General features: G+C 41.9%; 1 protein-coding gene across 5 annotated transcripts in view; it reads right to left on the bottom strand.

The window, feature by feature from the left end:
* The window catches only part of tatdn3 (TatD DNase domain containing 3), a 108,623-nt gene that overhangs the window by 31,365 nt on the left and 58,487 nt on the right, over positions 1-18,771 (bottom strand). For all 5 annotated transcript variants that reach the window (XM_041216553.1, XM_041216544.1, XM_041216562.1 and 2 more), the window contains exon 6: positions 8,382-8,491. In XM_041216553.1, the coding sequence (XP_041072487.1) occupies positions 8,382-8,491 (110 nt within the window). The remainder of the gene's footprint in view (positions 1-8,381; positions 8,492-18,771) is intronic.

Here is an 18,771-nt window from a genome sequence, read left to right as displayed (position 1 = left end):
GGGCTCCAGCATCTTCTGCTGCTCAGATGTTTGTGATCTGAACAAAGCCCTCACGGTAAGTTAGCGGGATGCAAAGGGGGTTCACACCAGCCTCCAGCAGGATTGGCGTTCCGCCTTACGGACACCATCAGATGATCCCGCTGTGCTTTCACGCTGGCATAAAACTAACTTTTGGCCTTTTCACCATATTCTCCCCTGTCTGCCATGATGCCTGACATCAACGGGGCTAGAAAATTCCCGTCTCTGTCTTCTGCATTCCAATTTCCAAGGTATGTCACAAGGCTAGGTTGCCACCAATCCAGTGTGCTTTCAGTTTTGCTAATAATCACTTGTGTGGGACTGTATCAAATGTCTTCTGGAAGTTCATACAGATATGATCCATAGACACTACCATACCCACCATTTTACTGACATCAAAAAATTCAATAAAATTAGTTAGACACAATGTACCCATTACAAATCCATGCTGACTATCTCTAATCAGTTCAAATTTTCTTAAGTGCCCAGTCACTCTGCCCCTAATGACAAATTCTAATAATTTCTCCACAACTGATGTTCGATGAACAGGCCTGTAGTTATCTGTTTCTCTCTCTGATCTTTCTTAGAAAATGGAGAAATGTTTTCGGTTTTTCAATCCAATGGCACAATTTCCAAATCAAGAAAGCTTTGAAAGATTATTGCATCTGCAATTTTCTCACCTATTTCTTTTATACCACATCAGAAGGGAGTTTATTAATGCATGGCAGGAAACACCACCAAGCAAATGAAAATATTTTACAGTGGTGCTCTAAGCTTCCACCATTACTGCAGGCACCATTACAATGGAGGCAGCAGTTTGAAATGAATACAAAAACAAATACCTGGATAAACTCAGCAAGTCTGGCAGCATCGGCGGAGAAGAACGAAGTTGACGTTTCGAGTCCTCATGACCTTCAATAGAACTAAGTAAAAATAGGAGAGGGGTGAAATATAAGCTGGTTTAAGGTGGTGGGGGGTAGGGGGGGAGGTTGTAGGGACAAGCAAGCAGTGATAGGAGCAGATAACCAAAAGATGTCATGGATAAAAGAACAAAGAGGAGTTGAGGATGGTGATATTATCTAAAAGAATGTGCTAATTAAGAATGGATAGCAGGACACGCAAGGTACAGATAGCTCTAGTGGAGATGGAGTGAAATAAGACTAAAGGGGCATAAAAGGTATAGATTTAAAAATAATGGAAATAGGCGGGAAAAGAAAAATCTATATAAATTATTGGAAAAAGCAAAAGGGAGGGAGAAGAAACGGAAAGGGGGTGGGGATGGAGGAGGGAGTTCAAGATCTAAAGTTGTTGAACTCAATATTCAGTCCGGAAGGCTGTAAAGTGCCTAGTCGGAAGATGAGGTGCTGTTCCTCCAGTTTGCGCTGAGCTTCACTGGAACATTGCAGCAAGCCAAGGACAGACATGTGGGCAAGAGAGCAGGGTGGAGTGTTAAAATGGCAAGCGACAGGGAGGTCTGGGTTATTCTTGCAGACACACCGAAGGTGTTCTGCAAAGTGGTCGCCCAGTCTGCGTTTGGTCTCTCCAATGTAGAGGAAACCGCATTGGAAGCAACGAATGCAGTAGACTAAGTTGGGGGAAATGGAGGTGAAATGCTGCTTCACTTGAAAGAAGTGTTTGGGCCCTTGGACGGTGAGGAGAGAGGAAGTGAAGGGGCAGGTGTTGCATATTTTGCGTATGCATGGGGAGGTGCCGTAGGTGGGGGTTGAGGAGTAGGGGGTGAAGGAGGAGTGGACCAGGGTGTCACGGAGGGAACGATCCCTATGGAATGCCGCCAGGGGTGTGAAGGGAAGATGTGTTTGGTGGTGGCATCAAGCTGGAGTTGGTGGAAATGGCGGAGGATGATCCTTTGCATGCGGAGGCTGGTGGGGTGATAAGTGAGGACAAGGGGAACCCTATCATGTTTCTGGGAGGGAAGAGAAGGCGTGAGGGCGGATGCGCGGGAGATGGGCTGGACACAGTTGAGGGTCCTGTCAACTACCGTGGGTGGAAAACCTCGGTTAAGGAAGGAGGACATGTCAGAGGAACTGTTTTTGAAGGTAGCATCACCAACTATAGCATGATGCCACCACCAAACACATCTTCTCTTCATCCCACCTGGCGGCATTCCATAGGGATTGTTCCCTCCGTGACACCCTGGTCCACTCCTCCATCACCTCCTACTCCTCAACCCCCACCTACGGCACCTCCCCATGCATACGCAAAATATGCAACACCTGCCCCTTCACTTCCTCTCTCCTCACCGTCCAAGAGCCCAAACACTCCTTTCAAGTGAAGCAGCATTTCACCTGCATTTCCCCCAACTTAGTCTACTGCATTCGTTGCTCCCAATGCGGTTTCCTCTACATTGGAGAGACCAAACGCAGACTGCGTGACCGCTTTGCAGAACACCTTCTGTCTGTCCGCAAGAATGACCCAGACCTCCCTGTCGCTTGCCATTTTAACACTCCACCATGCTCTCTTGCCCACATGTCTGTCCTTGGCTTGCTGCATTGTTCCAGTGAAGCTCAGCGCAAACTGGAGGAACAGCATCTCATCTTCCGACTAGGCGCTTTACAGCCTTCCGGACTGAATATTGAGTTCAACAACTTTAGATCTTGAACTCCCTCCTCCATCCCCACCTCTTTTCCGTTTCTTCTCCCTCCCTTTTGTTTTTTCCAATAATTTATATAGATTTTTCTTTTCCCACCTATTTCCATTATTTTTAAATCTATACCTTTTATGCCCTTTTAGTCTTATTTCACCCCATCCCCACTAGAGCTATCTGTACCTTGCGTGTCCTGCCATCCATTCTTAACTAGCACATTCTTTTAGATAATATCACCACCTTCAACACCTCTTTGTTCTTTTGTCTGTGACATCTTTTGGTTATCTGCTCCTATCACTGCTTGCTTGTCCCTACATCCTCGCCCCACCGCACCCCCCCCCACCTTAAACAAGCTTATATTTCACCCCGCTCCTATTTTTACTTAGTTCTGTTGAAGGTTCATGAGGACTCGAAATGTTAACTTTGTTCTTCTCCACCGATGCTGCCAGACCTGCTGAGTTTTTCCAGGTATTTCTGTTTTTGTTTTGGATTTCCACCATCCGCAGTTTTTTGTTTTTATCATTAGTTTGAAATGAATGCCTGGGGTAACTTTGACTATGTGTGGTAAATTTGACTTTGGGGACAGTAGAAAACAGGTGATACTGGATCAGCCTGTTATACAACATTCTTGATTTTCCCAAAGTCAAAATTACCCCTCTGATCTTCAAGATTGGAACAAGTACTTTGAGCGCTCGATCAACATCAATCACAATGACTGACCTAAGGGATCATTGAATGCATTGTGATGTCAACTGTTAAGGACAATGTACAACTAAGTTTAATTTATATTTGAATCACTTCAATATGTTAAAGTGATGTTATGACAGGGAAGATAGTAGGCGGGAGGAGTGTGGTTACAGTGGCAAAGAAGTAGGGAGTGAAATAAAAATATCAGCGAGTGAAATAAAAATATCAGAGTGATTTGAGAATAAATCAGAAATTGAAAATTCTAAAATTGACCCTCCAGTAATCAGATTGGATAATACGGAGATGCTCAAAAATTTAGTTATTTATGCTATCTTGCAAAAACCCGTTGAGGTGACTTATGAAAGCTGTTACAAACTCATAAATCGATTTGCGTGAATAGGCCAGAGAAAATGTCTTTGGCCATACATGACATTAATATAGGGGATGCATTACTCATAAAGCAACATCCTTACATATGCAACCAGAGAAGTTAGCCCAAGTGAGGGAGGAGATCAGATTAATAATGGAAAATGACATTATTGAACCAAGTCACAGTAGCTGGAGTTCACCTATTGTAATGGTACTGAAATCAGATGGGTCACAACGATTATGTACACATTATCACAAGGTCAATGCAGTAACAAAAGCGGATTTGTATCCAAATTCACAATTAGAATACTGTATTGAGAAGATTGGACAAGCAAGTTTCATTACAAAAATTGATTTATTAAAGAAATATTGGCACGTTCAATTGACCAATGCAGCCAAATAAATATCAGCTTTCATAAACCCGGATGGACTTCATCAAGGTAAAATCATGCCTTTCAGAATGAAAAATGCACCAGCAACTTTTCGAAGATTAACCAATAAGGTCTTTGAAGGATTATGCAACTGTGTTGTATATATTGATGATTTGGTTGTGTTCAGCCAAACATAGGAGGAACATTTGAACAAATTGTTTGATTGGTTACAATGAGCCAATTTGGTCATAAGCTTAGCAAAAAGAGAATTTGCCAAAGCAAAAGTGACTTACTTGGGCCTCACTGTGGGACAAGGCACCTAGAGAAAAAAAAATAAAGCTACCTTGGATTTTTTAATGCCTCTAAGACAAAACAAGAGCTTTTGTGGTACATAGGCAAGAGTGGATTTTATCGGAAGTTCGTTCCGAATTTCAGCACTGTAGTGGTTCCCCCGACAAGCTTGTTAAAGAAAGGCAAGAAATTTAAATGGACAGAGGAGTGTCAAAGTGCCTCTGACAGCTTGAAAACAGCTTGACTACCACAATGGTTTTAGCAGCACCAAATTATGCTAAGCCATTTAAACTGGCTGTTAGTGCCAGTGATGTAGGTGTTGGTGTAGTTTTATTACAGGAGGATGAAATGGGGATCGAACAGCCAGTCAGTTACTTTTCTTGAAAGTGAAATTCTTGTCAGCAGAAATACTCAACTGTGGAAAAAGAGACCTTGAGTTTGATGTTGGCTCTACAACGTTTTGAAGTCTACATATCCAACTCTGCAGTGACTGTTATCTATATGGATTGTAATCCTCGAACCTATTTGGAAAAGTTTCATGCCACAAATCTGACACTGTTTCATTGGAGTTTATTGCTACAACCATACAATTTGAAAATCTTTCATGTGGCATGAAGAGTCAATACCATAGCAGATGACGGGGTGGGGGGGTGAGCAGCAGCAGAGGTGGTGGCAGTAGCATAGTGGTATTGTCACTAGACTAGTAATCCAGAAACCCAGAGTACTGCTCCGAGGACCTGGGTTCCAATCTCACCATGACAGATGGTGGCATTTTAATTCAATAAAAATTTGGAATTAAAATCAATGAGACAAGGGAAAGAATTCTGTGTCCTTACATGTGACTTCAGACCCACAGCAAACCACTCAGCTGCTTCAAACTGCTACAAAGTCTAAAAGGAATGAAACCAGATGGACCAGCCGGCATTGACCTAGGCACCAGAAACAATGATGGCAAACTCAGCCCTTTTGACTGTAAATTCCTCCGTACCAACATCTGATGGCTTGTGCCACAATTGGAAGAGCTCTCTCACACACTGGTGAAACAACAGCCTGACATAGTCATACTCACAGAATCATACCTTACAGATAATGTCCCAGACACCATGTCTGGATATGTCCTATTGCACATGTTGAATAGCACTTGGGGGAAGAACTGAGGGTGGCAAAGGTACAGGATGTACTCTGGATGGGGGACTTCAATGTCCATCACCATGAGTGGCTTGGTAGCATTCCCATGGACCGAGCTGGCCAAGTCCTAAAGGACATCACTGCTAGACTGGGTCTGCGGCAGGTGGTGAGGGAACCAACAAGAGGGAAAAACATACTTGACCTCATCCTCACCAACATGCCTGCCGCAGATGCTTTTGTCCATGACAGTATAGGTAAGAGTGACCACCGCACAGTCCTTATGGAGACAAAGTCCCACCTTCACACTGAGGATAACCTCCACCATGTTGTGTGGCACTACCACCATGCTAAATGGAATAGATTTCGAACAGATCTAGCAACTCAAGACTGGGCATCCATGAGGCACTGTGAGCCATCAGTAGTACCAGAATTGTACTCAACCACAATCTGTATCCTAATGGCCCAGCATATCCCCCACTCTAACATTACCACTAAGCCAGGGGATGAACCTTAGTTCAATGAAGAGTGCAGGAAAGCATGCCAGAAGCAGCACCAGGCATACCTAAAAATGGTCAGCCTGGTGAATCTACAACACAGGACTACTTGTGTGATAAACAGTGTAAGCAGCATGCGATAGACAGAGTTAAGCGATTCCACCACCAACAAATCAGGTCTAAGCTCTGCAGTTCTGCCACATCCAGTTGTGAATGGTTGTGGACCACCAGTCAGTGGAGGGTTTTCCTCCTGATTTCCGTAGACTTCAATTTGACTAAGGCTCTTTGATACCTCCCTTAATTAAATGCTGCATTGATGTCAAGGGTGGTCACTTACACCTCACTTCTATAACTCTGCTTTGTCCATGTTTGGACCAAGACTCTAATGAGGTCTGGGGCCAAGCGGTGCTGGTGGAACCAACTGAGCATCAGTGAACAGATTATTGCTGAGTAAGTGCTGCTTGCTAGCACAGTTAACCACACCTTCCTTCACTTTGCTGATAATTGAGAACAGATTGATAGGGTGATAGTTGGCAGGATTGAATTTGTCCTGCTTTTTGTGGACCGAACATTCTTGGGCAATTTTCCAGTTTGCTGGATAGATACCAATGTTGTAGCTGTACTGGAACAGCTTGACTTGAGGTGCAGCTAGCTCTGGAGAATAAATCTTCAGCCAGGATGTTATCGGAACCGATTGCTTTTGCTGTATCCAGTGTGTTCAGCCATTTCTTGATATCATGTGGAGTGAATCAAATTGGCTGAAGACTGGAATCTGTGATGGTGTGGACATCAGGAGCAGGCCAAGGTGGGTCATCCACTCTTAACTTCTTGCTGAAGGTGGTTGCAAAGACTTCAACCTTGTCTTTTGCACTCATGTGCAGGGCACTGCCAACATTAAAGATGGGGATGTTCATGGGGCCTCCCCTCCTCCTATTTTTTGTTCAATTATTCACCACCATTAATCAGTCCTTAGATTTTAGCTTTGTAATTCTCTTCAAATGGAATGTAGAGATGAAGCTTTCTGAACATAACACTGAGTTTATTTTTTACAATAACTGCTGTGTCTCCCTAGATACAGCTGAAAGGCTCTACAAGCAATTTAATTCAACACTGTTTCCTTAACCAAGTATTTCTGTTTTCATAAAAGGGTCCTGGCGAACTGCAGCTTTAAACAGTGCAATTTAGGATGGGTGTTATAATCCCATGCTTCATCAGTGTGAACTGAAGTTAAATGGAACTACGACCGCAGTGTTTGTCTTGTGGAACCTCAGCGTAAATTGGCTGCATCAGAAATTCCTGGTCCTGCAAAGGTATAAATCCTACGGCTGGATTTAACACTCCCCCACCAAGGGGCTTGTTAAATCCAGCAGGTGACCTGCTCATCATCTACCCGCTCCTGCCCCCACTGCAATTATACCAGCAGTGGGGGTGATGTCTGCAGCCAGCCAGCCAGTGGGCCATTTAATGCCCACTTAAAGGCTTTGTCCCACCAGCGCTGGGATTTAACTGACAACAGGAGAGGCCCATGCCAAGCAGCCAGCCTGGCAGGTTTCCCTCCACGGGCTGGTGACAGGTGGCAGATGTGGTTCCTCCTTAACCAGCTCTCTGGGCCCATCGGAAGGCCCTACCAAAGGCCCCACCTGGGTTGCCCCACCCCCATGGCCTCTCAAACCACAGCCACCTAATCCCTCACCCTGGCCTGATAACGTGGCACCAGGCAAGACCACCAAACACTGACCAACACTTTGATCCAACATCACACACCTCTGTCCCGAAGTGCTGGAGAGCTGCCAGACTCCGATTGAACTTCCTGATCCAGAAGAATGGAAGAGCTAATTGACTGTAAATAGGCTGGAAGTGTGATCTCTACCCTTCTGCATCAGGAAATCCTGTCTCAGAGAGCTACAGACCAATGGGCAGCCAGTTCTTCAGCACTTCAGGACAGAGGCTAGTTGGTAATTAAATGGCTACAGTGCAGCCAATGTTTCCCTTGGTGGGCTCCCCCAAATCTTTAGCTGGGGGGCACGGGAAATCTGGCATCTCGTATAATTCAGTCCATAATTTTAGCACTTCCCCAAACCAGGAATTATGGGTCCAAAGTATACTTGGCTCCTTCTGTAAAGGACTTTATGAGACAAATTCTAAGGCTTGATTTTATTATATATCTGTTCAAATGAAATTGCAACTTGATGAGGCACAAAGTAAAAACTGTACCATTATTACTAACAGTGGTATAAAAAAGATGGGTGAGTTTTGTTTTATGATACTACAATGATCCAGTTAAATAGTATCAAATAGCTGATTAACTTGAACTGTCAGGTAATAAAAGCATTTTTTTTGGCCACAATTAGATGACAAGTAGCTTGGACTTTCCAATAGCTATCTCCCAATTCCCACAGAAAAGAGGTTTTACATTACAATGGTAAATCCAGCCGCTTTGCAATTTGAATCTGTTCAATGAAGACCTTTCTCTGTTCATTTTTCTGTGCCTCAGTGCTGGCAAATCGTGGAGTGAAATCCAATCCAACCTGGAATAAAATCAGAGGCCAACATGAGAGACTTTTTGATTCAAAATTACATATTCAGATTACAAATAATCTACTATATTAATGTAAAATTGTCAAAAACATTATTTTTCAGTCCATTAATAATGAAGTGCCTTCACTTTCCAATAGCGTTTACAAATTCAAGGTTTAGTGATCCATAGTTACCTTTACCCATCCTGTGAATATGTTTTAGGCACGCATAAACTACCAACTTCCGATTGTTTGGCCTTCTATCTGCTCGGAACATCATTTTCCAATCTTTTCTAGGACAGTCATGCTGCTAAGAGGACTGGAGAACTGCTAACTTTGTACCATTGTTTAAAAAGGGAGAAAGGGATAGGCTGAGTAATTATTGGCCAGTCAGCCTAATCTCAGAGGTGGGCAAATTGTTGAAAAAAAAATCCTGAGGATCAGTAATAATCATCATTTAAAAAGGTATGGGTTAATCTAGAACAGTCAGCATGAACTTTTTAAGGGAAATGCCTGATTAATTTGGAACTTTTAAGGAGGTAACAAAGAGCATTGATGAAGGTAGCATGTTTGATGTAGTCCACATGGATTTTTGCAAAGCCTCTGACAAGGTCCCACATGGGAGTCTAATCAGAAAAATAAAAGCCCATTGGATCTAAGGGAAAGTGGCAAGTTGGATCCGAAACTACCATCGTGGCAAGGAGCAAAAGGATAATGGTTGATGGGTGCTTTTGTGACTGGAAGGCTGTTTCCAGTGGGGTTCCACAGGTCTCAGTACTAGGTCCATAGTTTTTCATAGTATCTATCAATGATTTAAACTTAAATGAAGGGGCATGATTAAGAAGTTTACAGATGATGCAAAATTGGCCAGGTGACTGTTAGTTTGGGGGAAAGCTGTGGACTGCAGGAAAATTTCTACCTGATGAGTAGAAAAGAAATGGAATGCGATCCGAAGAAGTGTGAGTTAATGCATTTGACAAGGGCAAATGAGGTAAGGGAATACACAAAACATGGTAGGATATTGAGAAGTGTAAAGACTTGGACTGAAAGTACACAGATCTCTGAAGGTAGTGGAACAGGTAGATAAAGTGGCTAGAAAGCATGATATCCTGTATTAGCTGAAGGAGTAAACATAAGAGCAAGGAGGTTATACTAAAATGGTATAAAACACTATTTAGGCCACAGCTAGAGCACTGTGTACAGTTCTCATCACCACATTACATTAAGGATGTGAGTGCACTAGTGAGCATCCAGAGGAGATTAACAAAGATGTTGACAGGACTGGAAAATGTTAGTTTGAGGAAAGATTGGATACGCTGTAGTTGTTTTCTTTGGAACGGAGAAAGCTGAGGGGTGATTTAGTTGAGGTGTATAAAATTATTTTGGGCACATAGAGTGGATAGGAAGGATCTATTCCTCTTAGCAGAGAGGTCAATAACCTGTGGGCATAATTTAAAGTAATTGACAGAAGGATTAAAGGGAAGTTGAGGAATGTTTTCACCCAGAGAGTGATTGACACAGGACTGATTGTTGATAGTTGGATTTTTATACAACCAATTATGACATGCTAGGTCTAGCATTTCTCAGATCTGTTGTTTTCATATTTCGGAATGTGATGAAAAATAACTGATGGTTCCACTGCAGTTCTGGGTTTTGCTGCTGTTTGAAAACTCTTTTAGTCACTAAATGAGTAAATTTTATGAACCCATTAATCAGTAGATAACTATCAGCACCACAATTATTCCTGTATTACTGTACACTCAAAAATCTTGTTTCTCAAAGTGATTTATTAGCATTTTTTGTGGTTGCTAGGGGCAACCTGGAGAAACATTATAAACATAGAAACAAACTTTTTCTAACAAATTTACTAGAAGACTCTGAAGGTTTCTTCTTCTCTTCCAGTGATGAATAATGTCAAAAAAAGCAATAGTGCACCTTTAAGAAGGCTGAGGCTATATTAGTACAGCACCTAAAATATCGCTATCACAATAAATTTTAAGCTTTGATCCCCTAATACAGATAACCACCTGGTATTTAAAAAAGAAAATTACATATATCAATAGCAATTTTACCAGATGATTTATTTGTTAACATTATCAGTTTTTTGGTAACAAAGACAACGCCTTCTGTTTTTTTACTAAGTTCCATGAACCATTTCATGCTCAATACAGAAATCAATTCTAAAGGACAATGGAAGTTTAAATGTTCTTAATTTTTTTAGCAGCTCAAAATAACTAATTGCCTGGTTGAATAAAACAATATAATGCACTTTGAGCAGAAGAATGAGGAAAGGCAATACAAACTAAATAGTGCTATTTTCAAGGGTGTATGGAAACAGAGACACCTGGGAGCTCACATACATAAATCCTTGAAGTTGGAAGGACAAGTTGAGAAAGCTTTACAAAACATGTGGAATTCATGGTGAAGCCACAGAGACAAAAGCAAGGAAGTTATGCTGAACCTTTGTAAATCACTGATTATGCATCAGCTGAAATACTATGTCCAATTTAGGAAAAATGTCAAGGCCTTTGAGAAGGTGCAGAGGAGAATTACCTGAATTATACCAGGATGAGAGATTTCACTTATGTGGAGAGTCTAGAGAAGCTGGGTTTTCTTTTTGTTTTTTCTTGCACGGGATTTGGTGCCACTGGCAATGCCAGTATTTGTTGCCCATCCCTAAGTGCCCTTTGAGGGCAGTTAAGTCAATCACATTACTCGGGGTCTGGAGTCACTGGTAAGGACCAGATCAGGTTAAGTACGGCAGATTTCCTTCCTTAAAGGAATTCAATCCAGAGAAGTATCAAGTGATGTATTTGGGGAAGGCAAACAAGGCAAAGGAATACACAATAAATGGCAGGATATTGAGAAGTTTAAAGACTTTGGACTGAATGTTCATAGATCTCTGAAGATAATGGAACAGGTCGATAATGCCAGGGATGAAAGTGGCCGAAGACAAAAAGATCTGAAAATTAGAGACCAAAAACAAAAAGGTCTGAATTTTTTTTGTGTCAAGGTATCAAGTACACTTTATAGAACAAAGCAGCAAAGCCACTGCAGCGCGATGGGCTGTAAATTTGTAGCATTTACGATTTGTAATGAAATGCAAATGCTTCTGGGCCACTTCATCAAACTTATTTTGCAATGGTACGGTAAACAAGCAGTCATCACATCCATAAGGGACATACCTTGTCAGATATGCAAGCTAATGGTGCATGTTTAAGATAAAAGCAAAATACTGCAGATGCTGGAAATCTGAACAAAAACAAAAATACCTGGAAAAGCTCAGCAGTTCTGACAGCAGCTGCGGAGAGGAATACAGTTGATGTTTCGAGTCCATATGACTCTTCATCTGATGAAGATCCAGGTATTTTTGTTTTTATTGGTACACGTTTAAGTTCTGGGCCAGAGATTTTTATCTTGACAATGTAAACATTAAAAACTGTATTTTGTAAGTATTAACCTGCCACAAATCTTAAAATAACAAAAGGGAAAAAAAATCACAGCCCCCCATCAAATCATCCAAGAGTACATTTTGTCCATATTGTAAGAAAAGATATCTTTATTACCAGAGAGCATTTTCATCTGTATACTAGCTGGTGGTTAGAGACAATTTCTAATTAAATTGCTCAAAAATGTTTTCTTAATATATGGTTGCTCAGCAGGACAAAATATTTTACGAACAACTTCAGGTCAAAAGGGAAATCAGCAAAATTACGAGAAATATTTGTATCTGACCACATTCCACGCAAGAGTATCTGGGTGGTCTGCTCTACATACTAGTAACAACCATTTAGTGACTACAGCAGCTGCTGGTGATTTAATTAATTGTTTTCTCCATCTATTAACTACTGTAAACTGGTATCTTTGAACCAATAAACCTTTGAAAATCATTGGAAGTAACATCTGACGAAAGAGGAATTATAAAAGTACCATGAAATGAATGCAGTTGTGCTCATGTTTGGACTCTAAATCAAACAGCCACCTGATATGGCCTGGATGCTGACTTTCCAGTTACCTCATTTTAAAGGAACAGAATATGAACCCTACCAAAGTATATCGAAGTGATGAGGGTGGGCTGTGCCTCCTTCACACAACAGCTAACAGAGCTCGCCAAATTACCACAGTCCAGTCAGGAACATCAACCATAGCAGATGAACGCCACCAACATGTGGAAATTTGTAGTTTCTTAAACATAATTAAATTCAAGATATAAAATTTGAATCTCACAAAATACTTGCCTTGCAAGAATGTCAGGTGGTGGGCTAATTTGGTGCATTAGATTAGGCAAAAGTGTTCTGTTCAGGGGTGGCACCAGGAGCGATGTGGACACCAGGACTAAACTACAAAACTGACAAAGGCAGACAAGCAGTATGATGGCTTTAGTACACATTCGGCTCTCTGCTTTCCTGCCACTTTAAATATCTATAAAAACTCAAGCCCTCTCGCTTTAAGTCTTGGCAGTAAGTAGAGGACAAAGAGCAAATACAGGTTTGGATGTATGTGGACTGCTGTAAGATACCACAGGGAGAAAGACCCCCAAATATGATAATCTATGTGAGACAGAGGATACCCCAACCTGTCTCACTCAGGATTCTTGACTACAAGGTATAGACATTTTTTAAAAGGCATTTTTTAAAATCAAGTCAGAGTGTTTATTAAATATCACAAAGAAAGACAAAGTTAATACCCAACAACAGCAATAGATATACAGTGAGACTCGACTCCAGCAGTTCCTGCTTCCCTGCTCTCTAGGGGCACAGCCTTTTCCCTTGCTGTGTTCATTTGACCATTATTTGTCTTCTTCTAGGTGTGCCAATAATATCTTGTAGCTCCCTTTCTTTTATCCTCATCAAGAGACCCTCATCATGCCATATTAGGCCTTAGTTTGTCTTGGTCAGTATGATTGGATCAAGTTGAGGTCATTGGTCCTTGGACTCCCTCTGCCCCTATATGTAGGCACTTACAGCTGCTTCCTGTGTTTCCATAGGTTCTAAGATTCATATTTCAGTTACTAGCTCAACTTCTGTAGATTCAACATTCATCTTATCCTTTAATTTCTGCAAGCAAGCACTAAAGCCTCCATCTTATCTTTTCCATTGTTCTTACATTGTTTTCAAAGGTTTTAGCAGAGTATAATCTTATCAAATGATTTCATAATAAAGCAAGCATTAACTATAACAGAGTTCAGTATATTAGTGCACATAATGTATAATTAGTTGTATCTTTCATAAGCATAAAATATGTTATAACCTGCAACTTCAATTTGAACTGTACGGCCTGAATTTTCAACTTCAAGGCAGGTAATGGGAGTTGGGAAAATTCCTGGCTTGGCCTTTCTGCCTCGGGAGAAAGCACCCGCAAAAGCAGGATCATTATTTATGCTTGGCTGAGAGTTCAGACAACAATTACTCTTGTTGAAATTGTTGTGCTCCAGAGAAAACATTACTTGATCTCTGCAGTCAATTTCACATTGTTCATTTATACAAGGTTAAGTGGTTTCAGGGGCTTGTTTCTTGTTATTGATACATGGTCTGGATGATTGACAACTTCATTACCTTCTAGTGGAATGACTTTTTTTAAACATAGTAGAAAGTTATGAATGAATTTTTAGAAGTTTTTTTTACACATGCTACTGTCACTATAGGATTCATTGGCTCCATATAGTGTACAGCTGGTCAATGGGCATGGAAGTGCCGTAGCTTGGCGTTGGGGGCATGAGGAGCCACAGGACATTTAGAAAAGCTTAATGCAATCACACAGAGTTAACATGGTTTTGTGAAAAGGAAATCATGTTTGACAAATTTGCTAGAGTTCTTTGAGGATATAACAAATAGAGTTGATAAAGCGAACCAGTAGATGTAGTGTATTTGGATTTCCAGAAAGCATTCGATAAGGTTAAAATGTTATTGCACAAGATAGGAGCTCACGGTGTTGGGGATAATGTATTAGCATGAATTGAGGATTGGTTAACACGCAGAAGACAGAGAGTCTGGATTAATGGGTCTTTTTCAGGTTGGAAAGACGTAACTAGTGGAGTGCCAAAAAGATCAGTCCTAGGGCCTCAATTATTTACTATCTATATTAATGACTTGGGGGAGGGGGCAGAGTGTAATGTATCCAAATTTGCTGATGATACAAAAATGGGAGGGCATGTTGTGATGAGGGCACTTTGGTAGGAAGAATCATTATTTAAATGGAGCAAGGCTCTAAAAAAAGTGCAGCACAGAGGGATCTGGGTGTTCTTGGGCATGAAACACAAAAAGTTAGCATGCAGGTGCAGCAAGAAATTAAGAAAGCAAATGGAATTTTGGCCTGCATTGCTGGAGTGTTGGAGTTTAAAAATAGGGAAATTTTGTTACAACTTGTTACAGGATGTTGGTGAGGCTGCACCTGGAGTACTGTGTATAGTTTTGGTCCCCATATTTAAGAAAGGATATACTGGCATTGGAGGCAGTTCAAAAGAGATTCACTAGGCTGATTCCTGGGATGAGGGGTTGACTTATCAAGAACGGCTAAACAGGTTAGGCCTTTAGTCATTAGAGTTTATAAGAATGAGGGGTGACCTGACTGAAAGGTACAAGATTCTGAGGGGGCTTGACAGGGTAGATGTTGAGAAGATGTTTCCACTATTGGGGTAACTCGAACTAGGGGACATAGTTACAGAATAAGGGGACACTCATTTAAAATGGAGATGCAAAGGAATTTATTCTCTCAGAGAGTAGTGAATGTCTGAAATTCTCTACCCCTGAGAGTTGTGAAGGCTAGATCACTGAAAGTATTTAAAGAGGAGATAGATAGATTTTTGAAATATCAGGGAGTTGAGGGCTATGAGGAGCTGGCAAAAAAGAGGAGTTGATGTCAGGGGCAGATCAACCATGATCTTATTGAATGCAGGGTAGGCTTGAGGGGCTGAATGGCCTACTTCTGCTCCTATTTCTTATGTTTTTATGTTCTAGTAAGCATGTGCGTGCGTGTGTGTGTCTGGCTCACTCCCAATCTCAGGATTCTCACTCACCCTCACCCCACACACCAACACACACACACACACACACACACATACAGTGGTTGAAGGTGAGTGAGTGAGCACCTTGAGACTGGGTGTGAGATGTCTCTCACACATACACACAGGCCTGTATTTTCATCCTCGAGGTGGGTAGGGGGAGTTGAGAAAATTCCCTGCTCAGCCTGCCCACTTCAGACAAAAGTGTCCATAAATGCAGGATCTTCACTGCCAGGGGATGGATGCAGTATGGAGTTGGGCCAGCCAATCCAGGAAGAAGGGCAGAGGCAGCCAGAAGGGCTGCCAAGTGCAGAAGCAGGCTGTTTAAAAGGCCCACCTCGGTGACATGTCCCAGTGAAAATAAACACAAAGGTCCTCTATCCCTCACCCCTCATACCCCCTTCATCCTCCAAACAGTCTCCATGCCCCATCCATGCCACCTCATGCACACCCATGACCCATATGCTCCCCTACCCACCCCGTGTCCCTTCATTCCCCTCTACCCATGCCCCATGTCTGCTCATGCCCCCATTCCCCTCTATCCATCCCCATGGCCCTTCATGCCCAATGCCTCTTGCATGCCCACTGACCCACTGTACACTTTCTAGAACCAATGAACCCATAGTGTCTAGTGGGGTGTGTAAAAAAATAGTTTTGAGGTAAGTAATTAATTGAGAACTTTCTCCTATGTTTGAAAAAAGTCTATCCTACAAGCTAATAAAGTGTCAATCATCCAGACCCTTTGAATTTTCAGAAACCACAAACCACAAACCCTTGAAACCATTTAACTTGTGTAAAGAAACATTGCTAAATGGATGCAGAGATCAAAGAGCCTGAGCTGTTAATGAAACAATGCGAGGAGCAGATGTTCTAGTATTCTAATAGCTGCCTGGGCTCTCAGCCAAGCCTTATTAAGTTTCAGTGGCAGTCTGGTTACATTTTATATACAGACTGATGGGTTGGTCATATAGACTGCTCCAGCCTGCCGCAAGGGGAAAGATACAGTGGTGACATGCAGCAAGTGGCGATGTACTGATTGACATGGACTTTGCTGCCTGTCTCCCACTCCCACCCTGAGGGAAGCAACTTCACTCTGAAGTTCACTGCTAGTAGCCAGAGACAACTTACTACCTTTGTGTGTTCAGAAGGGTTTGCTGCCATCGCTGTGCACTAGGTATGGCCCCTTGAAACTGTTGTTGCACTCAAAGTGGTGAGTGAGCAGCTTGGCCCCACCAATATCCTGGAGCAGCTGCAGGAGCAGCCAGCAACCGGTAACTGTGACCTGTGCCGCGGTCTTAGCAGTGAAAGCAGTTCGAGCTGCAAATGTGGAAAGCAGCTAGGTCTGGGCTGGTGCGAGGCTGCATGGTGACACCCCTGGGCAGAGGGTCAGAAAAAAAGAAATAAAAAGGGTGAAAATCCCTGATTCAAAAGTCAGAATTCAGCCAAACGGTAGAAAATTTCATATGTGAAAGGTGGTTAAGAAGACATACTTTACTGTCTTAGCTGAGGAAAGGACTATAAGAGCAAGGAGGCTATGCTAGAAGTGTATAAAACTCTAGTTAAGCCACAGCTAAAGGACTGTATACAGTTGTGGTCATATTATAGTAGGATGTGAGTGCACTAGTGAGCACACAGAGGAGATTAACAAAGATGCTGGCAGGACTGGAAAATGTTAGTTATGAGGAAAGATTGGATAGGCTGTAGTTGTTTTCTTTGAGACACAGAAGACTGAGGGGAGATTTAGTTGAGGTGTGTAAAATTATTTTGGTCTAGACAGAGTGGGTAGGAAGGTTTTCTTTCTCTTAGCAGAAAGGTCAATAACCTATGGGCATAATTTAAAGTAATTGACAGAAGGATTAGAGGGGAGTTGAGAAATATTTTCATACAGAGAGTGATGGGAGTTTGGAACTCACTGTTTGAAAGAGGTAGAAACTCTCATTGCATTTAAGAAGTACATGGATATGCACTCGGAATGCTATAAAATAACAAGGCTATGATCAAGAACTGGAAAGTGGGATTAAGCTGGATTGTTCTTTTCTTGGCTGGCACAGACATGATGGACCAAATGGCCTCCTTCTGTGCCATAAACTTCCATGGTTCTACAAGGCTGACTTAGGTGTTCATATACTGTTATTTCAGTTTGATGTTGTACAAATACCTCCCTTCCACTCAGAATTCAATAACTTAATGGTCTGACTGATGATGAAATCATAATCAGAAGCTTTATTGTGAATGATGGATGACTCAATGGAGAAGTGTATGGGTTTGTCTGCTATTGATTATAAAAGGCAACAGTTCACTGTTTGGTTCAGATGTATCCACAATGGAAATATTGTCCTGATCAACTGCAGCTTCTTTTGTCAGTTTTAAACTTAAAATTATTTATCACTTAATACAGACATGACAATGCTAGCAGTGAGTGCACTAACAAACCTGTATCAGTAATTACCACTGCTAATAGCTATAGAAAATGGTTTTAAACCAACTAAAATAAATCAGGAAAAAAAAACACAGGTATCAAACACTTTTTTTTAACGTTACTCCCTAAACCCACTCCCAAGGAGTGATTTTCCCTGAATACTTCAGACATTAAAGAGTGTCAAACATGGGGTCATAAACTGAAACGCTGGTTTAACCCGCTTTTAGTGCAAGACACCATTTTATAAAGAAGTTGAAGTTTGAAGGTAATGACCACCAGAGGATCATTAAATGACCAATTGTCCCTATAGTTGTCTGTTAGCACTCATTAAGAAGGCTACATGGCCAAGTGGTTATGGTACTGGGCTTGTAACCCCAAGATCAAGAGTTCAAATCTCACAATGGCAAACTATGAAACAATGTAACTTCATCTGAATAGGAACAGATGGAAATGTGTTTGTACTCGAAAGAGTTACATGGCATTTTGGTGGATGGTGCTTGACCTAACACACTACTAATAGCAACCAGCTGATTAGGAGTAAACTTGGGGCAGAATTTTCCCGTTGGCGATTTGGGGGTGGGGCCCACTCGCCGACGGGAAAATGACGTGGGATGATGTCGGGAGGAACCCCCGATGTCATCCCGGTCCATTTAAATATTGAGGAAGGCGGGTGGACATTGAAATCATCTGTCTGCCCGCCGACCTGTCAGTGGCCAATTAAGGCCATTGACAGGATAATTAAGCTCATTAAATGCCCTGCCCGTCCAACCCTTAAGGCTGGCGGGCAGGCCAGGAGCCCCAGCAGGTTTCTTATAATACATGAAACCTCATCCACTGGCGGGATGAGGTTTCATGTCCATTTTTCAAAACTTC

The sequence above is a fragment of the Carcharodon carcharias genome, chromosome 2 (genome assembly GCF_017639515.1).
Source record: "Carcharodon carcharias isolate sCarCar2 chromosome 2, sCarCar2.pri, whole genome shotgun sequence".
Taxonomy (NCBI): domain Eukaryota; kingdom Metazoa; phylum Chordata; class Chondrichthyes; order Lamniformes; family Lamnidae; genus Carcharodon; species Carcharodon carcharias.
This window is presented reverse-complemented; position numbering and strand designations above follow the sequence as displayed.